This window comes from Selaginella moellendorffii, unplaced genomic scaffold (assembly GCF_000143415.4).
Source record: "Selaginella moellendorffii unplaced genomic scaffold, v1.0 SELMOscaffold_9, whole genome shotgun sequence".
NCBI classification, from domain to species: domain Eukaryota; kingdom Viridiplantae; phylum Streptophyta; class Lycopodiopsida; order Selaginellales; family Selaginellaceae; genus Selaginella; species Selaginella moellendorffii.
This window is the reverse complement of record NW_003314270.1, coordinates 2165432-2187008: the sequence shown is the minus strand read 5'-3', so window position 1 is coordinate 2187008 and position 21577 is coordinate 2165432. Positions and strand designations below refer to the sequence as shown.

The following is a 21577-nucleotide window of genomic DNA, read 5'->3' as shown; positions in this document are numbered from 1 at the left end:
TAAATATATTCTAAAAAACTATAAAATATATAACTCTCTCATATGGATGTAATGTGCAAAATTGATGTATCATATTGTGTCCATGTATGAAAGGCACTAGAGTGGGTATTTGCTAGACATCTCAAGGAAGGTTTCTTGTATCAGATTTTCATGGAAGGTGATAAGATGGAGCTCCACACATTCACAGTCAAAGTCATCCTCAAAAGACATTGTTTCCAATAAATTCGGCTTTCCAACCCATCTTCTACAGTTACTTTTGCCTGAAATTGTTGTACTCCTTCAGGGGAAGAATAAATTATTGAATATAGAACAGAAGTATAGGTGCAGTTATTAAATATGCTTATAAATGTTTGCTCTTACAGTTCTACACCATATCCATTGTCCTTGGCATGAGCAAAGAATTATGTTCAAGAGAATGGCCGAGAGAGGCATGGTTTCTTATCGAGCATGATCGTCTAAGCAGGCTTTTCAGCATCTTGTGGAAGGCTGGATCATATTGCAATTCTCCTCTGCAATTCTTGAGCTGTGGAACATATAACATGCAATCAATCTTTAAAATAGCCTAATCAACTCTGCCATGTGAAAACCAAAGACTAGGCTGAGATGAGACTGAGCAGTATGATCTCATTGGGATCCCAGTTATATGTAGACTTGGAGCATCACACATATATGTAAATGCCACTATGGTGTGTTTTCTTGGGTTTCACTTTAGTGTTTGAGACAATAGTTTATGAATTACATGCCACCACTTAGTTGTTAATGAGTACATTCACATCAAAACGGTATGAACTTCACAATATTATCTAAATTTTTAATTTTACAGTTCAGAAGAAAAGACATCTAAGAACCAAACCACAAGCCTCACCACCTTCCGCGTCAAACGAGCAATAGTGTGGTAGTGGCATTAAACACGCTCTAAGCTAATCTCTCTCTCTCTGTCTCTCTCTGTGCGCCAGTTTGCTTTGCAATAATTATCTCTTAGCCTGCGTTTTTTTTCTTGGTGAATAACCGAATAGAGTTCTCTTGCATATACTTTGGTTTCTAAAGCTTTGAGTTTAAGAGACTGGGTCGATGCATCACTAATTTTCTCTCTTTGATCCAGCATGCTCTTGACTCGCCGTGTCTCTGCTCCAAGCATTTGGCAATACCATCAAGTGGAACATATGGCTCCTTAAATGCCCGATGTTAACGCCATCGCGACCAAAATTGAACAACAAGATCGCTCATTCACTCCCAAACCAAAGGAACTCTCTTCGTCCCACGCTCCACATCCAGACACAAAAGTACACTTCAATTGATCTCTAAGTGCAAGGTTGACGAAGGAAAAGCTCCTCCATTTCGTCCATCCAGATCAGTCCATTTTAATTCCGCAGTTTCAAAGCAAAACGTCGGTGGCCCGGTATACACTCTCACACGCAAAACAAGCCTCCATAACGCGCAGGGACAAACACGCAGACAACGGAGAAAGGAATCCGATTGACAAAATGGATTGAAAGAGAGAGGCCTCTTTAAAGATGGGAGATGACAAGATTGGCAAAATCTTTTGAGGTGGCCACAATTCTCCTCTCTTGCAGCCATGCCCTATATGGGCTGCTCTTGCTCGACAAGTATACAAAGTACACACAGACGTTGAACCTTGCCATGTATATCGTCTCTTTATTACGTGGACAAAGAGCCTTGTTCAATGCTTTCCACCGACTCGAAAGCCAGATAAACAAACAAACAAATAAATGAAATTAAGAATAAGAATCTTAATATTTTTCTCCATATTCAACTATCTGTGTGACTGCTGTTTTCTCCTCTTTAGTAAAGGCCATGCAAAATGCCCGAGTCCGGGTTCTTGTCTTTGAAAAGCGATGCCCAAATACAAATGCCACCAAGTGACTTGGATTTTGCTTTTTGGGAGGATAGATCTCGCTACCAAACACAAGGATGCATACAAAGAAAGCCTCCCTCTGCCTTTTTCCACTGCCATTCGCCACCAACCAAACCCAATACAAAGAGAACTTCCTCTCCAAAACACACACACACACACACACACACATCATGTGTGTCCCATCTGTTAAAGGAGGGGACCTCCAAAAGTCAAGAAAAAAAAAGGTGAGAGAGAGAGAGAGAGAGAGAGAGAGAGAGAGAGAGAGAGATCAGAGAATGGTGGCCCCTTTGTCAAGATCCCTCCGAATCTCTCACACATGGCACGCAACACACAAGAGAAACAAAGAATGACTTTTGGTGTTGTTAAAGCGAGCTCTCGGAAGTATGTCTCTCAACTTTCGGGGTTTGTATGTGAGTGTGCGTTTTGGGGGATGAGAAAGGCCATGTTATGTAGCAAGAACCACTTGACACGGTCTAAAGTTGGGCATGGCGATCTAAGAAGCTTAGAGCTGGGCATGGCGATGGAGAAGGCCAAGCTAAAAGAAACTTTATGATTTTGGTCACGGGAGCTTTATTCTTGGTCGTGATTGCGGGGCATCTGTTGGCCTCATACTCAAAGTATATGCCGAGCCCACTCCGCAAAGCTGTAGAATCGAACCCGAGCGGATCAGTCTCTCTCCATTTTACTTGCGCTGGAATCTCTCAACTATCATGACGGGATTCCAGCTTTCCTCAAACAAAAAGAGGTGCTTGATATGTTCCATCATGCAGCCGAAGAAAGTCACCTCATGAATCACAATCTTCCTCCCATTTGGCCACTCCATCATTCCGGGAGCAATAATACTGTTCCATTTTGGTTAGAATAGTATTATCATGATCAAGCTGATATTATATGAGTAATAACTTGATACTTGTGAAAGGACCTGTTTAACCAGACCAGTAGATGTTACACTGCTGCTCATCAGGGGGACAATTTCCATCCCACAACTTCCACGTAGAAGCCAAAAAAATCTACAAGACAAAACACAAAGCATTGCTATAATATCCCCCACGTATATAATACATATCATTTCAAGGCTGCCAGGTATTGCATGATGAAGCTCCAAAAAGATAACATTTGGTGCTCCTCCACCATGGACGATCCATGGATGATGGATGATGGATCGATCCAAAAGGGGGGAGACGAAGAGGAGGATCGATTCCAATGTTCCATTCCATTACACACTTAAATCTAGACTAGTGCTTCCTCCCGGAATGATGCGTGCAATCATTCGCTTTGGGGACTACATGAAATCGAGCGCGCAAAAGCATAGAATTATTCTGGAATTTGTCACCCTGGACGGAAGGGTTATTTAAAAAGCAAAAGTTTCGGCCGCGAACGAATCGAGGGAAGGGATAGAAGAGAAGAAGGCCTCTGTAGGCAATGCATGCGCACTGCTCTTCGGTCCTAGATTTTGCCAAGCGGACGGCCTGGATTCGGTCAGGCACCGGACCTGGACGGCCTGGATGGACGACGCCCTGCAATAACATTCATGTACAGTGTGGAAGGGAATCTTGTGTGTACGGGACACTCATTGAAACCTCAAAGTGGCTTTCCGTACCCCTTTTCTAGTTGGACCCACCTGAAGAAAAATATAACATGCTCTTAAAAAACTGTAAAGGCCAGAACTCGTCCTGGCTGTCGCACTTACGCAAATTCATAAAGCTGCTGCTGGATGGGGCCATGCCTCGACTTTTTATTTTCTTTTTCCTTTTAGTTTTTCAAATTTTGTTCTCTCTTGTTTTCAGTATTATTATTTGTATAATTTGGGTTTGAAAAAGAAACGCCTTGCGAGACAAAGGGATGCTTTTGGTAGCCATGATACTACGAACAACATGATGGCTGCAAGTTCTGTTCAATCAACGGCCGCGGGCGAACCACGTGGTACGTCAAAATGTCAAGTATCCTTTACTCTTTCACTCCAAGGAAGGCGTTTCTTCTTCCTTGTATATGTTCAATGCCTAAAGGCGCGTTTGTTTGGACGTATAGCAAAAAAGGTGGCAGCCTGGCTGGTTGCTGCAACCTCCATGTGGAGGGGGACACATCTTCGCTGCACGACCGCATATCACTGTCCCCATTCTTCGCAAGGAAGCAAAACAAAGGAGATAAAGGCGAGAGCATGGATCAAATCTGATCGAGCGGACAAAGCCACCCTTTCTTTCCCTTTTCTGAGTGATAGATTCTTCCAAGAGTCTCTACTCTTAACCAGTGAGCCGAGGGGTTAAGAAAGGAAAGCTTGCAAATGCCGCGTTGGGGCATTTTTCTTGTAGCTAAAAAGCCGTAAAGGTGCAACGCAGCGCTGCATTCAAGGCGAAAAGATGGCTTCTGGAGGTTTGATTTTTTGGAGAGAGCCTTTCTTTCTCTATTTTGTTTTGGCATTGTTTGTTGGAGAGGGCCAAAAGAGGAGAGGGAAGGCGAGGCGAGGGTCCCCCAAAGCTTTATGAAAGGAGAGATTCCCTTAAAGGTGGTGTCAGGGAGGTTAGCGTTTGGCTGGCCTCATGTTGTTTGTTGGTGGGGTTATGGTTTTCCTCCTTGTGTGGCCTGGAGCGATTTCTATACTCCAAGTATCTCAGTCGCCATAGCCAGCCATTATAGATGGAATTCCATGGAAGAATTTCTAAGTTATCTTTCTCTTGACTTATTCTACAACAAAACCATAAGGTTAAAGATACTTTTCCTGATGTTGCCATCACCAAATTCCAAGCACTTGCTTTCTTGTTCCATTAGCAAGGAAGCAAAGCAAAGGTGGAAAGAATGGACCACGAGACCCCGAATCATTCACAAAAGATTCCCATCATTGTGTTCTTGTATGCATAACAATCTTGTCAAAGATATATATATGAGATCTCAGGAAAATGAGAACCCAAAAGCAAAGACAATGCCACTGTTTGTTCTGCTGAGATGTTTCTTTCGCTAATAAGAAAGCTCGCAAAAGTCACACCATTGAGATCAAACTAAAGCCAGGAACACTAAACAATGACGCAAAGATCTCCCAAGCTTCAGGTCATTGTCATTGCTTTGCACGCACTCGAAAAATGTTATGGGTTTTGGTGAGAGAGGGCTGCTTTTTTTGGGAGCAAACGCTTCTATCTAAGCAGCTTTAGGCAGGTTAGAACTTTAGTATTCTATTCTATGTCCAGCACAGCCAGCTTTTTGGGCAACAGGAGGAGCAGTAGCTTGATGGTCAAGTCTATCTATCTAGACACTGTTTGATTGATAGTCTTGTGGTGCTCAATTTGGACATGAGACGCAAAAATCAAGTCTTTATCAGCATCTAAACAGCATTGAACTTGGGTGACCTGATTTGTTTGATGCATTCAAACTCAAAATCCGGACAAAATATCTTGAGATCCATGATCTACCAAGACCTTTAACTTGGGTGAAGTTGAATATAAGCAAAAGAGAGAATGTCCCCATCAACTTAATGGCATTTTCTTTTGTCACCAGAAAAGTTGGCTCTTGTTTGTCATGGACTGATCCGGCTAGATTACGGCACGGCTTACAACTTTTGGACATAAACAGGGGATTTCGGTTGGAAGGGAATCGAACCGGCATCAAGTGCGCCAGAGGGGAGGATCTTTTATGCGTGTACGTACCCCTGGGCCCTTTGGCGAGTTTTAACAAATGAAGCCTTTTTCCAATGGCCCGCCGCTTTTACGCAATAAAAACAAAAAGCAGCGCTGCTACTGGTGGGGGCCGCCACCTTGGGAGCGGTAAAAGTGAAAAGTTTTAACCCAATCCACACACACACGGACGCTATAGTTCTTCCCCCTGTGCTTTTCACTTACCTTTATTACTTTGCTATTTGAGAGGCAAAAGAAATGATCTTGTGTCCTTTTTAGGGCATTATGATTCCATCCATGCATGATCATTGATGCGCATCATGGACCCATAAAGCATAGGATGAATGCCCATGCGGACGTGGCGCAGTCGTGGTGACGTGTCGGGATCCTGGCCGGACAGCTGGACCTCATGCCGCGCTGGCGGCAGTGGGGCATAAAAATGCAGGGCAAAGTTTTTTGGGGGCGAGGCTATGGCGGCGACGGGGCCCAGCCTGCTTTTGAGGGACATTCATTTCGATTTCATTGGAATCGGGTGTCCCTCTTTTCTCGATTCGTGAAGAGAGTCTCATTGCGAAAAATAGGGGGGAGAAAAGAGTGAGAGATGAAAAAAGAGAAAGAATTGGAAAGGCAGTAGCAGCAGCAGCAGCAGCAGCACTGCAGAGGGTCTCTTGAAATCAGTTCGATTCTTCCGGATTTTTGGTCTCTGGAAAATTTTCTCGTTTTTTTTTTTGTGGTTAGTGTCATTTTTTGTTTGGTTAAATGGTGAAAGACAGCGTTGAATTTTGGGGGTGAGGATAGGTAAGGGGTCGCAATTGTGAGAGTTTTTTTTCAAAGGGATGCTATGGTGGTGTGTATGGGGAACACCAGTTGAGAGTTATGGAGGTGGATGTGAGATTGATTTGATCCGAGAGGGAAAAGGGGGAGAGGATCTGATCGCGCGCGTATACTTTTTCTCTCTCCACTCGTTTCTCTGCCGCCACTGAGGAGGAGGAAGAGGAGGAGATAGATTGATGCATTTAGTTCCTCTAAAGACAAGGATCACCGCGCGCAAATCCAGGCAAGTTGGTCTCCTTCGGCGAGCTTTGGAGAAGCGCGAGCTTCCTTTCTCCGCTCCCAGGCTCGCGCGGCTGGCAATTCTCTCGATCTTCCAAATTCCGATCGAGCTTCGATCCTCCGCGGGGTTTCGAGACGACCACCCAGCTCACGCGCGTGAATTTCTTCCAGGAGGAGGAAAAGATGCGGGCGGGGGTGTCCACCGTGCAGCAGACGCTAACCACCGAGGCCGCCAATGTTCTCAAGCTGGCGGTGGCGGAGGCGCAGCGGCGCGGCCACGCCCAAGTCACTCCCTTGCATGTCGCCACCACGCTACTGTCGGGCACCACCAGCGTCCTCCGCCAGGCCTGTATCCAATCCCACTTGCACCTCCCGCAGCCCCCACATTGCCGCAGCCTCGAGCTTTGCTTCAAGGTGGCGCTGGATCGATTGCAAACCAGCACCACCACCGGTAACTCCACTCCCTCCTCCACCGCCACCCCGGTGACCCCAGCAGCTCCTCCGCCATCTTCTTCTTCTCCATCGTCTTTGCTCCACCACCACCACCACCATCACCACCACCACCAAATCCAGCAGCAGCAGCAGCTCCACCACCAGCACCAGCACCACCAGCAACCGGCGCTCTCCAACGCGCTCGTCGCGGCTCTCAAGCGGGCACAGGCTCACCAGCGAAGGGGCTACCCGGAGCAGCAGCAGGTCCCTCTCCTGGCCGTCAAGGTGGAGATGGAGCAGCTCATAATCTCCATCCTGGACGATCCCAGCGTCAGCCGGGTGATGAGGGAGGCCAGCTTCTCCAGCACCCAGGTGAAGAACAGCCTCGAGGAGGCGCTGGCTGCCGCAGCCGCCGCCGCCGCATCGTCGGCGTCGGGTGGATCGTCCACCTGCGCTGCTCAGGCCAGGAGAATTCTACCATCTTCGGCAGGAGCGGCGGCTGCGGCTGCGGCGGCAGCATCCATGGTTGGCAGTCCGAACTCTACCACCAGCGTCGACCGGTTGAGGCTGAAATTGGGATCCTTGGAGCAGTACACCGCGGCGGCAGCGGCAGCAGCAGCAACAGCAGGAGCTTCTCCTTTCCGAGCTGGAGTTTTCGGTCCCGGTTCCACCACCACCACCACCACCGCTCCAAATCTTCTCATTCCAGGCTTGCTCGTCCAGCAGTCGAGCAGAAGCATTGCTCCCGATCACCACCAACACCACCAGCAGCTCAACAGCGTTCTCATGGGGATGACCATCCCTTCGAGCGGTAGCAGCAACAAGAGCTCCGTGGACGTGAGCCGGGTGCTGGAGATCCTTCTCAAGTCCAAGAAGAGGAATCCGCTGTTGTTTGGCGAGCAGCCGCCACACGGTGTCGCGCAGGAGGTGATGCATCGGCTCGACAAAGGTGACTGCGAGCCAAGCCTGTCCAACCTCCGGATACTCTCGCCGCAATTCGCCTCCATAGCTCTGGGACTGCATGCCAAGGACGAAGTCGAGCGCAAGCTCGCCGAGCTCGTCCGCTCCGTGGAGGAGAGCCTGCTGCGCTCCGCCGGCGTGGTGGTTTATCTGGGAGATTTGCAGTGGCTCGTCGAGAGGCCTTCTCCTCCTCCTCCTCCATCATCTGGAGCAGCGGCTCCCTCGTCGCCTCTCTACTGCCCCGTCCAACATACCGTGTCGGAGATTGGAAAGCTGCTGGCTGGACATAGCAGTCAAGTCTGGTTGATGGGGATCGCGTCGTCGCAAACTTATATGAGGTGCCAAGCTCGCCATCCTTCTCTCGATTCCTTGTGGGGGCTCCAACCTCTGCCAATCTCCAGTGGATTCAGCATGACTCTGCGGAACAGCGGCAGCAACGGCAGCGCCAGGTACGTGATAGGAACTTTTTCTCGACGCCGCTTCCTCCTCCCTTGACTCCATTCGTGTCCTCGCAGGTTTGGAAGCTCAAACTGCGTAGAGTCTCCGTCACCTGTGCGTACTGCTGTTCCTGGCCTGTGGCCATCGTTGCCATTTAAGCTGCAGCCTGAAAATGGAAGCTTGGAGAACTGCTGTGCCGAGTGCGTTGCCAAGTACGAGCAGGAGGTGCAGGAGAATATCTCGAGCAGCGAGGAGCACACCCCCAGTGGCCTGCCATTCTGGCTCAAGCCAAACAAGGATGCCGACCAGGTTGGCACTTTCTTTCCACTACTGCTGCTCTCGCTTGTCGTGTTTACTGACGATGATATTTGCCAGGCAAATGGACGTAGCCAAAAGTTGAAGGAGCTCCAGAAGAAATGGTCGCAAACGTGCCGGAGCCTGCATGGGATGCGGCGAAACTCGAGCTCGACCAAAGGCTTCTCCTCCGAGACCGGTGCCAATGGCAAAGTTGCTTGCAGTACTACTGTTGGTGGTAGCTTGCCCATGTCGATCCCGTGGCTCTCTCTCCAACCTCAAATCTCCAATGGCACGCAACCAGTGCCCGAGAAGAATGGACTGGCGGCTCGTAGTCACGGCGAAGAGGTCGGGCCCGTATGCACCAGCTTGGCGGAAGATGGCTTGTCCACGGATATCGGGCTGAGTCTCAAGCCATCCACTCCACATAGTTCTAGTCCGCAAGGAAAGCAACCGGATTCCGACGTGACGGTGCAAACCGACTTGGTTCTTGGACGGTCCGAGTCACTCAAGTGCAATGACAGCAGCGTCACCGCACAGTCGAAGGGCTTCACTGTTGATGCAAAGCCTCAACAACAACAGCACCAACGTCGCGAGGCCTTGGAAAGCCTAGCAGCTGGTTGCACAACTTCGGGTTCCTTCGGTTTTCCGGTCTTGCCTATATCACCCGAGAAGAGGAGTTACCAGAACGGGATTGACAAGCCACAGGTACCTGCTGTTATCAAACCGAACGTCTTCAAGGCTCCACCGGTGAAGGAACTCGACTATAAAGGTCTCTGCAAAGCTCTGGCAGAAAACGTACCGTGGCAACGGGATGCCGTCGACGCTGTGTCTTCCACAATTTTGAACCGTGCTGGAAGAGGCAACACCTGGCTGCTGTTCCTGGGGCCGGATGCAATGGCAAAGAGGAAAGTCGCGAGAATTCTGGCGGAGCAAGTCTACGGTTCCGACAAAATGCTCCTCCGATTGAGTTTGAGGTCCGGTAGGCGTCAGGAGCGGGACGTTGAAGCTGTGACTGGCAGAGGACGAACTCCACTGGATAGACTTGCTGATTCGGTGAGGAGCAAACCGTTCTCGGTGGTACTTTTGGAAGATATAGAGCAAGCTGACCCGAGGCTGAAAAGTTCCCTGGTGAAGGCCATGGAGAGAGGTCGGCTGGCCGACTCGAGCGGACGAGAAGTCAGTGTGGCCAACTTGATCGTCATAATGACCTCCAGTATCGGAGAGGAGCTGCTGCCGCAGGAAAACCAATTCACGTCGCTGGAGTTGAACGAGAAGATCATTGCCGGTACTGAGATAGTCGGGATGAAGCTGGTCGCGGCCGAGGCAGCAGATCCGGAAGCCGTGCTCCACAAAGGCGAACGGGTGTCCGTCATTAGAAGCTCGGTTCCCAGTGATAGTACGTCGCATAGTAAGCGTAAGGCAGGAGCCAGCGACCTGATGGAAGCTCCGGCGGCTGTGGTGGAGAAGCGCAACAAGGTTGAGTCCCGAGGTGTGGAGCTCGACTTGAACCTGCCCCTGGAAGAAGACGAGGCAGCTCCAAAAGCTGGCGATAATGTGGTCGAGAAGATCGACGTCAAGGATAGCCAAGTGAAGCTGCTACTCGAGAGGGCCTGCGACCAGCTTTCCAAGAACTTCTGGGACAGAATGAGCGGCACCATTGTGTTCAGGCCTTTCAACTTCACGAAGTTGGCCGAGCTTGTCGTCAAGGAGATTAGCACTGCTGCCTCTGGGCCGGAAGTTACCATAGAAGTAGAGTCCACCTTATTCAAGCATCTGGTTGCGGTAGTCTGGGAAGGCCAAGGGAGAAACGACGAGTTTCAGAGGTGGGTAACTCAGGTCCTCGAAAAGAGCGTTTTGAGTTTGCTGGAGAAGCACAAGCTGCCCGAGCAACATATCATCAAGCTGCTGGCGGACAGATCTGATCCTGCAGACGCAGTGTTACATTTGCCGAACAGAATTAAAATAGGAGATGAAGGAACGTGACAAACCTGGTGAGGATCGCGGACAGTTCTCATTTCTCTTTCGGCTGAGTGTACTATAGTAACGATCACAATCCAGGTTACTGCAAAACAGTCTTGGCATTGTACAGAACTTTACAAAAGGGAAACAAACAATTGCAACTACCCGCTGCAATTGTATTTTGCTGGCAAAATCTCCTTCCAGAGCTAGAAAGCTCTCGTGTTCGAAAGGAGCTCCTCAAAATCTATAACTTTTGTCAGCACCTTATGATAACTTCTCAAGGTTTAGCCGGTCAAACAAGATGAGGAAGTGGTGATCAGGCAAGTAGAAAACGAATCCGAGCCTTGCACCATTCGTCGGGCCAGTTGTCTGGAAAGATATTGCTCAAATTAGAAAAGAACGAGAAAAGCCAGTAGCTTTAACTTACCCTTCCATCGAGTAAAACAAGCTCTCCGTCAGTCCACTTGGGGTGTTTAAAGCCAGGATCTGCCAGTTGACCTTGGCCTCTGTATCGGGCAATCTGCAAAAACACACCAAAAAAATTCGCTTAAAATGCGAAGCCAATGAGAAAACAACATACCACTCCTAACTCCTCTGGATAGATGCCCAGTGGTGACATCCTGTTTTCTTTGGCAATACGTGCTCGAAAGCTTACCTGCCAGAAATTTCTAAGAATCAGCAAACAACCGACATACTCTTGGAAGCTTCATACCTGCCCCGCGGGAACGTTTAAATCGCCTGTCAGCTTAATAGCCTCCACATACTCGTAAAACTTGAGCTTGTCATCCGGGACTGATCTCTTCGTGTCCCAGTGGCCGTATTTCCGCTTAAGTTGAAGGATCTCCGGAGTGTTTGCGCCGAAAGCCCCAACATAGAGACCTACATCAAACTGGAGAAATCAATATACGAGGTACTAAATACCAGCGTCCTACCCGTGAACGGATCAGAGGATTCAGTCACGTCGATGCGATGAAAGACAGTGGTCTTTGGCAAGCTCTGCATTTTTTGCGCCTGATTCACAGCGAGCTTGATAACCTCTTTTAGCTCTTTAGAAACCTGTAACTACAGTATCAACAGTTTGCAGAAACAAACAGAAAGTCTAGAAATCACCTGCACTGGCACCTTTTCCACATTCCACAACTTTTGAGCCACGTCATCGGGCATCTGATCTGCTGACGCCTTAGTGGCAATCCTCGCAACCTTCCAAGCCTTGGAATCGTCCTGGTGAATATCGTCCGGAATAGAATCAATGTGAAGCACAAAACTGTCTATTGACTCTTGCTTGATGGTAGCGGGCACCCTCACTGCAGGACCGGTAGAACCATCTCCGCCTTCTCCAGGAGAAGCTCCACCTATAACTACTCTGATGGTAACAGCCTTATCGTCCGGGACCTGGTCGTCACCTGCCTTTCCCTCGGTATCGGACGATTCTTGAACGACTATCCCACCAATGGCAGAGGCATCACTTTTATCCCGGTGCTCTTTCTGCTCCCTCTCGATTATCTCCTCGATAATCTTTGGGATGTCTGGCTCTGAGCCTTCTGGAGCGATCACCTTTATAACTTTCATGTTGAGGTCGGGGATTCTATCCTTTAAGAAGTCGACTATACCGCTAGCTTGTACGTGTGCTTCATCGGAGTCGTCATCTGCTTTCTCGTTTTCCTGTTTTTCTGTCTTTCCTGCGCTCTTTGTTCTGTTCTTTTCTTCCGTGCTTTCGTTTTCCGCCTGCTGAACTATTTCGTCAATGTCAATATCGACAAGTTTATCCAGGTCTGCTGCTTCTGCTTCTGCTGGGTGTTGCAAGTAAACAACCTGTGCACAGGGGAAAGTTATTCTTAAGTTCTTCCTTAAAAAGGCCCACCTGCTTGTTGAATCCATTATCTTCCTTCTTAACAAAAACTTCGAATAACGCATCACCTTCGGCACCATTCTTTTGAGCAAAGGTAGCTAACTGCCTGCAAAACATAAGGATTCGCATTGTTCCATCTTAAATCCGAGAAAACCTGGCAGTGTAGTTCTGTGCTATAAGCCTGCCATGAGCGGCTCTCACCCTGATAATTCTCCCAAAAGGATCACTTCCATCTTTGGAGATGCCTGCCCACCATCCTACCTGCAAGGCAGTGAAATGTATGACAACGGCGGTACGAAGCACAGACATACCAGGCCAGCACCAGCTTCATCTCTCAAGCGTGCAGCGTCTTTGTATCGTTCCTCTTGCAAAGCTCTCTAGAGACAAAAATAAAAAATAAAATAAAAATCGTTCATGCATGTATATCGGAGGAAAATGGGAAGAAAAAACGACCTGAAGCTCTTTGTTAACTTCCGATATCACGTCGTTTGCTTTGGCTGCTTCGATAGCTCTCTTTAGCTTCGCTGCCTCTTGAAAATTTTCCAGCTTCACAGCTTCCTCTAGCTGGAACTGCGCAAGCCACAAACGATAAGTAACACCAAACGAAAATCCAAGAAAAAGAGTGACAAACTTTTAAAGCCGAGATGAGATTGTCCTCCTCCTCCACCTTTGGAAAATGCTCCTGCCACGACTTCCATTCCTTATCCTCGGGGGAAGACGACGAAGACGACGATCCCGACGACGATGCAATGTACTCCTCCAGCTTCCTCGAGGAAACACTCTTGATTCTCAACACTCTCTCATCGGTGCCCGATATTTCCGCATTGTCCTCGGAATTGTCATCCACAGCGCGGCATTGGCACCTAATGACGCCGCGCAACCTACTCGATACTCTCACCACATTACCAGCGCTCGTCCACGCACTTACTGGAAATTGGAAGTGCTGCCGCGACGAAGAACACGCCAGAAGATTGGATGATCCTCCTATTCCCCCCAGTGACGACGATGAGGACGATCGCGACGCCAATCCAGCAGCAGCCTGGCTCACCAAGGCAGCAGCCATTTCCCCTCTTCCCTGGTATAAACCCTAATCCCCCTCATCCATATGAAACGAAGATCACCACCGTCAATTATCCCAGACGATCTGCTCCGTCCATTCCAATATATAGCTCTCCCCCAAGCCCTAGCGGCCGCTAGGGTTCTTCATAGCGCTCATCCGATATCGCCTGTGATTTCTCTGTGGCACGCGATCAAACTCAGTGCGCTTAGAATCAGGCGCTGCTGGTCGCAGATCCATCCGCGCGGATCACTCCCCGTGTGGATTCACGCGCTCTTCAGTCGCAAATTCACTTGGATTGGATTGGTTTGTCGAGTGTTTGGCTTCTTTATTTTGCTGGCCTCTGGTAATACCCTCATTTCCGGAAGGCCCGTTCCCTGGAAGCAAAATTTTCCTTGCAGCCCTCGCTATCCCTCCACTGCGACTTTGCATTGGAGGGACGTTGGGTTGCTACATTGAAAATCTCTCCCCTGTTTTATCTAAGTCTATTTGCCTTAAACCGAGAAATCGAGCTCCAGTTTTGCGATACAGGCCCCCACTAGTCTCGCAATTTGGTCGCGGATCATTGCTGGAATCCTGGCGGATTGAATTATTCCTCGTGACCCAAGGCTTTACAAAGGCCCCCGAGCGCATATATGTGAGGGACCACCACCCAGAGAAAAAAAAATCAATCAGTCAATCAAAGGCCGACCCTGGAACCACCACTGATTCCCAGTGGTGGAAGTAAAGAGTGGAAGTAAAGAACAAAAAAAGAGATTAATAATAAGAAACTTGGAAGAACACAAGCTACAAAATTTTTGCTTGTCATAAACCTTCTCTCGCATCTTAAATCAGACTCGCTATACTTTAGTAAGAACTTCTACGATGAGACGCACTGGCCGGGCATGGAGATCTTTTGACAAGACTTGTGTGCGTCCCACCTGATATACGCTTCTGTCAGATTTGAAAGAATCAGACGAGAGAATCACGCACCTGTGGAGCTCAGTGAAGAAGATCCATGAGCAGCAGATCACCCTTGGCTGCCGTGGGGCTCAAAACTTCTTGAGCTGTTCTCGGTGGTGGTGATGGTGGTGTTGTTGGCCGTGATGGCAGTGGTGGTGGTGGTGGTGGTGGCAACGCTCTTGCTGCCACTGTGTTGGATTGGGACTGCATCGAAATGGACAAATCTGTAGTGTCGGAATCTGCCTCGGAGCTGTGACAAGGACTCGCGGGGCTTGTCCGCTTCGCGGCGACACTCGAGCTCGCGACAAGGTGACGATGGCTGCTCTTGGAGCTCATCTTGGATGAGGACGAGCCCAAGGTGAGGTCCAGCCCAACTTCGTCGCCGCCTGGCCGCCACCCTTCCTCCACCACCACTGCCGCGGCAGCTCCGCCGTCGTTTTCCTCCGCGTGGTGGTCGCGACGACCAGAGCCACACGCCATCGCGTGGGGACGACGATCGTGGACAACGCCACCTCCCGATCCTCGGCGCTCCACGCCCCGATCCTCGTCCTCGTAAAAGTGCTCGTCCGGTTCCTCCTGTTCTTGGAGCTCCACCTTTAAGGTTGTCGCGGCCGAGCGATGCCTCCGCTGGAGGCTCGCAAAGCTGCTGCTCTCGCTGCTGTCGCGATCCAGCGCCCGCTTCACTCCCGCGAACTTGGAGCCGTCGAGCGAGAACCCTTGCGCATTGGTGGCGGAGTTGTCATTGTTGGTGTTCTTGGTGCAACTGTAGATGGAGAAGGCTCCAGCCGCAGCGGCGGTGACAGTGCTGAAGTAGCCTCTCCCGAGACGAACTTTGGGAAGCCTTCCGGACGCGAAAGCTTGCTGGGACTGGGAGGGGGTGACGAAGCCGATGGAGGGCCTTCCGGTGCCGAAGGCGCTGGAGGGCCTTCCGGTGCCAGTGGAAGCCGGGGAGCAAAGCAAGCCCCCTTTGAGCACCGTCTCCACCGCGTCCTGGCAGTGCTTCCAGCTGCCCGAGCACAGCAGCCCCACAGCTCCAAACACGGGATTTATGGTCCGGCCGCATGCCTCGTAGAGGAGAGACTGGAACAATGCTGCATGGAGATCAATTTTAAACACCATAAACCAAAGGTTCCAAGAGGAAACTTGCAAGCTATACTAAGAGCACGCAACATCTTGAGCCAGGAAGGAATAACTCTTCCATGCATGCACTCACAAGAACAACCGATCATCCTGGCAAAAGAATTCGCACAGAATAATCTCTAAAGAGAACTCCCAAAAAACCATGAGGCTCTCCATCAAGTATATTTACTTTACCGGGTCTTTGATTCTCCGGGACGGAGCTTATCAGCGCCATCATCCCCGCGCGGCCGAAGAATTTGGCGACGAAGACCGTGGCGTGGCCCTGCGCATCGGGGCTCTCGATCCATCGCAGGCACTGCCGGAGAACGCAGCCATCGCTGCAGCCCTTGCGCAGAACCCGGCACCCATTGCAGCTCATGGCGACGCCCTCTCGTTCCTCACACCCAGTCAGACCATCAAAATCGCGGCGAGAAAGAGTAGGGAGAAATGCGCGCGATCGAGCGAGCGGGCGAGCGAGCGGCGGTGGCAAATCAGCTGCGAGAGATGGAGAGAGAGAGAGAGAGAGAGAGAGAGAGAGAGAGATGGAAAGAAAAACACAACCCTGATGATAGACGAAGGGGGAGAAAAAACATTTCTTTTTTATTAATTGAGATGCGGCGACATGAAGCTGCACGCTTCATGTCGCCGCATATGCCCATGTGGCATGCCTACGTGTCATGACACGTGGCCATTCCTCCTCTGGTTTTTTTGTTTAAATTATATTTTCTTTCCATTCTATTCGTTTCTTTGGTATTTCTCATTGCGATTCTTTTGACAACACTCTACAATAATGGTGGCGATTTTTCCCACGTCGAGTTGGGCAAGATCTTGAGCAAAGCTTGGGCCGTCTCTGGAAGGAACTTTCGCGCGAATAAAAAACACGGCCGCCGCTCGCCATTCCATATACACGGAGTTCTCGTTACCACAGCCTGTAAGAGATAAAAAAAAAGAAGAAAAGGAAAAGAGGATCCGAGTTAGGCGCGCACAGCTTTTAGAGATTGCGAATCGATTCAATCATACCTTTGCAGTACTTGTCTTGTGCACATATTCGTCAATCATCTGGATGGAAGCACGCACAGGCACAGGTAAGATCAGTGACACGAACGAATGAGCTTTTGCAACTGTTGCGAGGAGAGAAAACAGGAGACCGAAGCAGCAAGGGAGGAGTACCTGGAGCTGCCGCAGTTTCTCCGCAGTTACGTCTGCTTTAGTATATGATTTCGGGTGCCATTTGCCTTCGGACCAGTCGACGTGAGTGACTGTCCAGTTTGCTATCCCTGCCGAATCCATAATCTGGAAATGGATGATCGTGTGAGAGAACTGGAGCAGCAAATGGATGTTCGCTTACGAAGAGGAATGTTTGCAAGTAATGCTCGTCCGGGTAGCAGTTCCGGTTGTTGTCACCCGGCTGCAAAACAAGACGAGGAAGAAAAGGATCAAGTGAGCATGGGCATCGAAGAGTAGCAAATGCGACGCTCCTTTACCTTGCAGAACAGTTTAAACTTTCGATAATACACGTGATCAGCGATGACCATAAGAGCATGATGCCGCTGTACTGCAAACCACTGAGAGACGTTTATTCTGTCGTTAAACTGCATTGTAAGATAATTGAAGCATTTGAGCAGCACAAACCTGTGCACCTTTTCTCCATTCCCATTGCTCTACTTGTGGGGACATGTAGCCCATGTATCTTCCCCTCCCATGGGGGCCAGGGTCGTCGAAGCTGTGCCAGTCACGGCCACCATTAAATATTCTCCAGAAACAAAGAGGAAAGGAGAAGCTTTTTTACCAGTCGACAAAGCTACCACTGAAGTTCAATAAATGATTGTACGTGTAGCGGAAGCTATGGAGCGGTACACACCTGACAATTGACTCGATCAACACAAGGAACTTGTGGCGGAGAGACTTACGTGTCGGAAAGAAGAACGAAGTAGGCATTGTTCTGATCGAGAACGGCGTGAGTGAGGAGTCGCCTCTCCGCATCGATCATGTTGATGTTGCCCCATTGCACCTGTCGCCAGGCACACGAGAATGTAAAAAACAGAACGAAGGAAAATGCTTGTGATTCCGAGGCAACGGAGACGTAAAACCCATACCTTTTGGGAGCGGATCATTCGTGAGCGAAACAAATCGGTCTTCCACACAACCTTCTTGTTGATGGCCGTGTCCGAGGCATGCACGTAGATGGAATACAAGCCTTCGTTTCCCTGGCAGAAAAAAGTTTTGTTTTTGGAGTCAACACTTATTCTATAACTGCGCGGAAGAAGTTAGAGACCCTGCCTACAAGAATCCATGCAAGCACACTAGCGAGAAACAAGCAAACAAAAACGAGAAAAGACGATCCCCGCAAAGGAACGAAAATAAAAAGTGAAAGGCACAAGAAAAAAAGAAGGAACAGGAAACTTACTTTGAAAAAGCGCTCCCAGAGGAGCTCGAAAGGCAAGGCGCCAGCCGTCAAGAACAAGAAGGCCACCTTGGAGGGACCCGACTGCGCTCGAAAGCTCTGGTGCTTGAGATCCACCGCAAGAGCAAACTCCGCAATCTCGGTGTCGCTCTTGTTCAACCAGGGCCTGGGCGGAGGAGGAGCCGGCGGAGCGAGCAGCGCAATTCTACACAAATCAGTCCCCAAGACTTCACAGGGCGTGATGTGAGTGGGCGTGTAGTGGTACGCGATGATGCCGCCCAGCGTGGAGAGGCTGACCAGGAGGAGCAATCCCAGCGTCCAGGCCAGCCATCGCCGCTTGGACAGCTTCATCTGGAGCTTGATGTTGGCCACTTCCTTTTGCCAGGACATGATGGATCTTACACATCAATCGGCTACCATTCCATAGATCTCGCGACGCCTGCGTTGCGGAATCAAAACCCTAGCACTGGCGAGGCGATCTTGTACCTCTGTGACAATGCCGCCGCGCCGCTCTCGCCATGGCGCGTCGCTGCATTTGCCCCGGCACGGCGATAAAAAAAGTGCCCCCCAAGAGAAATATTTTAGGGTTCTTGGATGGAAATGGACGACGATAGTCCAGAATTAGGGCTGGGCGACGACGAGGACGAGGACGAGTACGCGGTGGTCACGAGGATCTTGGATTCCTTCTTGCATCGGCCTGATGATGGCGATTGCGCAGCTGCATTGCAGCGAGAGGAAGATCCAGGCAAGGATTTCTTTTTTTTTTCTTGGCTCTTTAGAGTGGATTGAGAATGCGGTCGTGTCTAGTGCCTGGATCAGCTGCTGCTGCCGACGGCGACGCTTCCAATCAGGATGCCTTGGCGATTGTTCCAGTCTCTTATCCGGAGGAGCCGATCGTGGAGAATGCCTCATCATCTTTGGCGATCGTTCAAGGTTGCGAGGAAAATGGAAATGCGCGATTTGATGGGGGTCCGCGAAGAACGTTTATTATGGAAATGGAAGTTTTCGTCGAGGACATGAAGAAGAAGAGCCGGAGACGGCTCAAGAATCTCGACCAGGTGATCCGGCAGGGAATTTTTCTTTCTTTCTTTCTTGTCACTAAGCATGACTGTTTTTTCCCGGAATTTTTAGGACAGAAGGACAAGCTAAAACCTGAAGAAGCCGACAAGATCAACCGTGGGTAAGACTTGAGTAGATTTATCTATTGTACTTAAATGGTTGGAGCAGTCTAGAGACGATCACTATGCTGGATATGAAGCTTCAAGAGCTGGAGCGAGGAGCCAGAAATCGCCGTCTCGGCGGTAGAGAATATGAGTCCGATGCATCAAGAAAGCTGAGGTAAGAGAGTAACTTGTTCGAAAGCCTGTTGAGAGTATCTGTTCTTCTCAGGGATGAGAGGAAGAGACGACGAAGATATGCGAAACTTAAGCGATCTCTGGAAAATCTAGACGCCTTGCATCCTGAGAAACAAGGTCATGTTTTAAGAAATATTCTTCTAGGACCAAGTGCGAGGTACTTCAGGCTCACGGTGAGCGTGTTTTACTCGGTCAGATTGCTCTATAACTAGCTGTTTTGTTTTTCCAGCCAGAGGAGGAAGCGATGGTGGAAGAATTGCTTCGCCAGCAAGACATTGTTGACGACGATGGGGATAATAGCAGTGTTATCTCGCATGTCTCAACGGTATTTTTTAACACTCGACGCTGGTATGCTCGCACTAAAAGAATTTGGAGCAGGCCTTTGATGTGGAGGGCCAAGAGGCCGTTCGCCTGGCAGAGATAGACTGCAGGCTAGACCCTTACAAAGAGAGCCACAGCTATTATTCCATTTCACCCATGGCGTCGTGTACGTCTTGTTTTTTCTATTTTGGTTCTTCAATATTGGTGGCTGACGCAGTTTTTGTTTGCAGCTTCTACTCCAAATAGCAAAACTTTGATGCCTGGATGTCCGTCATTGTCTCCCATGGCTTCAGGTAAACTTTATCCGTGCACAAGGTATTCCAAGAGATTAAATTCTCTCCAGCATTCTATCAAAATATTCACGCACTCACAAACTCGCGTTTTTCTGTTTCAGTGTCCACGCCCAAGAGGAAGTCGTATTTCGAGAATGGCGAATCTCGGACCAAGTCAGAGGAGTTCTCCGTGCATCATGAAGCTTTGTCAAGAGCACTCGAGCCTTTCGCAGGAACTACAGTTGTGGAGGACTACTTAGGGGAGCTGAAGGAGAGGCGAGAGTACGAAGAAAAAATGGAGGTAACATAAGTGTCTCGCCTCGAGTTTTTCACTGAACAACCCGTGGCCGCCAGGAAATCGACAAGAAACTCAGACAACTCCACATGACAGAGGCTCCCGCGGGTATAACAGACGATCAACTCATGCAACTCGTAAGCTTCTCTTTGTTTTGGTTTGTTGTTTTGCTTGCTGACCGTTTTTCTGGCCCATGCTCCAGCTGAGTGCCTCAAAAAGGGAACAAGAGTTATATGCTGCCATCCAGTGAAACACAACAACAACCAAATGTGTACAATCGCATAGCACAGCCTTCACAAGATCAAGAACAAAAAATGTAAGCCTTTGCGTTTCCTTTTCTCTTTGTCCCTGGGGGACATTGTCTCATGCTCCTAGTGGGATTGGCTAGCTATGGCTTATAACATGAACATCACTGAGGTAAGTAAGTAGTATTAGAGAGATTGACAAGCAAAGCAATAGCTAGCTAAGCAATTTATACTAGAGAGAGTGTGCGTGTGTGTATCTTTGTCTTTGCAGTGCTGAGATCCTGTGAGATCTTCCTTACTGCCTATCTCTCCAATGAGAGAGAGAAACAGAGGGGCTGAGCTGTATGGAGTGTGTCTATAGGGCCAAGGTGGTGGTGGTACAGCATGGACTTAATGCATTAGCAATTAGTGGCAACAAGTTGACGGAATTGAAAGGGGGGAATATATAGGTAGGTCGCTGGCTGGCCGGAAACACAATCGTACCAAAGTTGTTGTTGCTGCTGTGCTGCTGCTGACCGGTGGATATTTTCTTTTTAGTGTGAATTTAGCTACCAAACAAAAGAGGGAACAAACGAGGCTTGAAGCACCCCCCACCCCCAAATTCAATTCCTTGAGTGCGATGTCGCATGCATGGGCATGCCATCGTGCCCCATGCTCGGCGCTCAGGCAGGAAGGAGGAGCTGTAAAAATCCTTCCCTGGGTAACAAGTGACAGTGAGGGAAACCAAGAGGTAGCATATGCTCTGGATCTCTGTGTGTATGTGAAACTCTCGCTCGCTGCCCTGAGAACGCGCAGTGGCAGCAGCAGGCTTTTGGAGATTTTGCCGTGGCCCCAGAATCGGGAGACAGAGGCAGAGATTGGCTGTTTGTTGTTTCTTTTTTTCTTTTTTTCTTTTCTTTTCCTTTAGTGCTTTTTTAGCAGTTCATGTTCAGTTAGGAAGGAGTCAACCACCACTGTTCTCACAACACAGCACCACCAAATCTTTTACCTCCATTGACGCCACAAGACTGAAAGGAGTGAAAGAGGGATGAGGGAGCAGAGAACAGGCCAGCATTGCACATGCAACAAGCTAGCCCATGCCAGGCACACCTCACTGTCATA

The 21577-nt window shown here is 49.3% G+C and overlaps 5 protein-coding genes across 9 annotated transcripts; 2 read left to right on the top strand and 3 right to left on the bottom strand.

Annotated features, from left to right (window-relative positions):
• Positions 1 to 5932: 5932 nt before the first annotated feature.
• LOC112345552 (protein SUPPRESSOR OF MAX2 1-like) lies at positions 5933 to 10810 on the top strand. The gene is made up of 3 exons (XM_024672558.1): positions 5933 to 8372; positions 8439 to 8670; positions 8737 to 10810. Exons 1-3 carry the CDS (start codon positions 6715 to 6717, stop codon positions 10639 to 10641), a joined length of 3795 nt encoding a protein of 1264 aa, XP_024528326.1. The 5' UTR covers positions 5933 to 6714; the 3' UTR covers positions 10642 to 10810.
• LOC9633142 (protein EXECUTER 2, chloroplastic) lies at positions 10762 to 13557 on the bottom strand. Of its 2 annotated transcripts, none has more exons than XM_024672559.1 (11): positions 13098 to 13557; positions 12920 to 13036; positions 12778 to 12843; positions 12621 to 12727; positions 12479 to 12572; positions 11728 to 12429; positions 11550 to 11679; positions 11330 to 11496; positions 11198 to 11272; positions 11045 to 11137; positions 10762 to 10986 (listed from the first exon to the last, which is right to left on the bottom strand). In XM_024672559.1, the coding sequence occupies exons 1-11, from the start codon at positions 13527 to 13529 to the stop codon at positions 10882 to 10884; spliced, it is 2088 nt and encodes a 695-aa protein (XP_024528327.1). In that variant the 5' UTR covers positions 13530 to 13557; the 3' UTR covers positions 10762 to 10881. The 2 variants fall into 2 exon arrangements, with proteins under 2 accessions (XP_024528327.1, XP_002967707.1); XM_002967661.2 differs by having other exon boundaries at positions 11550 to 11673.
• Positions 13558 to 14266: 709 nt separating this feature from the next.
• Positions 14267 to 16105, bottom strand: LOC9633141. Its single transcript, XM_002967660.2, has 3 exons — positions 15780 to 16105; positions 14496 to 15556; positions 14267 to 14443 (listed from the first exon to the last, which is right to left on the bottom strand). Exons 1-2 carry the CDS (start codon positions 15961 to 15963, stop codon positions 14505 to 14507), a joined length of 1236 nt encoding a protein of 411 aa, XP_002967706.2. The 5' UTR covers positions 15964 to 16105; the 3' UTR covers positions 14267 to 14443; positions 14496 to 14504.
• Positions 16106 to 16275: 170 nt separating this feature from the next.
• On the bottom strand, positions 16276 to 18562 carry LOC9631057. The gene is made up of 11 exons (XM_002967659.2): positions 18475 to 18562; positions 17992 to 18427; positions 17681 to 17791; positions 17495 to 17595; positions 17374 to 17445; positions 17217 to 17307; positions 17069 to 17149; positions 16933 to 16992; positions 16755 to 16877; positions 16605 to 16643; positions 16276 to 16513 (listed from the first exon to the last, which is right to left on the bottom strand). Exons 2-11 carry the CDS (start codon positions 18376 to 18378, stop codon positions 16367 to 16369), a joined length of 1212 nt encoding a protein of 403 aa, XP_002967705.2. The 5' UTR covers positions 18379 to 18427; positions 18475 to 18562; the 3' UTR covers positions 16276 to 16366.
• LOC9633140 lies at positions 18560 to 20821 on the top strand. 4 transcript variants are annotated; one of them, XR_002992111.1, is made up of 12 exons: positions 18560 to 18733; positions 18796 to 19046; positions 19125 to 19168; positions 19216 to 19326; positions 19378 to 19516; positions 19573 to 19668; positions 19722 to 19830; positions 19895 to 19957; positions 20059 to 20237; positions 20291 to 20368; positions 20434 to 20547; positions 20620 to 20821. XR_002992111.1 is itself a non-coding variant. In XM_024672867.1 (11 exons), the coding sequence occupies exons 1-11, from the start codon at positions 18583 to 18585 to the stop codon at positions 20479 to 20481; spliced, it is 1269 nt and encodes a 422-aa protein (XP_024528635.1). In that variant the 5' UTR covers positions 18560 to 18582; the 3' UTR covers positions 20482 to 20821. The 4 variants fall into 4 exon arrangements, 1 of the variants encoding a protein (XP_024528635.1); XR_002992110.1 differs by having other exon boundaries at positions 20607 to 20821; XM_024672867.1 differs by having other exon boundaries at positions 20434 to 20821.
• Positions 20822 to 21577: the final 756 nt, after the last annotated feature.

Excerpts from the sequence above, each read along its gene's own strand:
- LOC112345552 (XM_024672558.1), top strand. The coding sequence starts at position 6,715 with ATGCGGGCGGGGGTGTCCACCGTGCAGCAGACGCTAACCACCGAGGCC. Across the intron at positions 8,373-8,438 it reads GGCAGCAACGGCAGCGCCAG|GTTTGGAAGCTCAAACTGCG; the intron begins GTACGTGATAGG and ends GTGTCCTCGCAG. Across the intron at positions 8,671-8,736 it reads CAAACAAGGATGCCGACCAG|GCAAATGGACGTAGCCAAAA; the intron begins GTTGGCACTTTC and ends GATATTTGCCAG.
- LOC9633142 (XM_024672559.1), bottom strand. The coding sequence starts at position 13,529 with ATGGCTGCTGCCTTGGTGAGCCAGGCTGCTGCTGGATTGGCGTCGCGA. Across the intron at positions 11,680-11,727 it reads TGGAAAAGGTGCCAGTGCAG|TTACAGGTTTCTAAAGAGCT; the intron begins GTGATTTCTAGA and ends TTGATACTGTAG. Across the intron at positions 10,987-11,044 it reads TTGTTTTACTCGATGGAAGG|ACAACTGGCCCGACGAATGG; the intron begins GTAAGTTAAAGC and ends ATATCTTTCCAG.
- LOC9633141 (XM_002967660.2), bottom strand. The coding sequence starts at position 15,963 with ATGAGCTGCAATGGGTGCCGGGTTCTGCGCAAGGGCTGCAGCGATGGC. Across the intron at positions 15,557-15,779 it reads CCCGGAGAATCAAAGACCCG|CATTGTTCCAGTCTCTCCTC; the intron begins GTAAAGTAAATA and ends ATCTCCATGCAG.
- LOC9631057 (XM_002967659.2), bottom strand. The coding sequence starts at position 18,378 with ATGTCCTGGCAAAAGGAAGTGGCCAACATCAAGCTCCAGATGAAGCTG. Across the intron at positions 16,878-16,932 it reads ACTTGCAAACATTCCTCTTC|ATTATGGATTCGGCAGGGAT; the intron begins GTAAGCGAACAT and ends ATCCATTTCCAG. Across the intron at positions 16,514-16,604 it reads ACAAGACAAGTACTGCAAAG|GCTGTGGTAACGAGAACTCC; the intron begins GTATGATTGAAT and ends TATCTCTTACAG.
- LOC9633140 (XM_024672867.1), top strand. The coding sequence starts at position 18,583 with ATGGAAATGGACGACGATAGTCCAGAATTAGGGCTGGGCGACGACGAG. Across the intron at positions 18,734-18,795 it reads GCAGCGAGAGGAAGATCCAG|TGCCTGGATCAGCTGCTGCT; the intron begins GCAAGGATTTCT and ends GGTCGTGTCTAG. Across the intron at positions 19,047-19,124 it reads GGCTCAAGAATCTCGACCAG|AAGGACAAGCTAAAACCTGA; the intron begins GTGATCCGGCAG and ends TTTTTAGGACAG.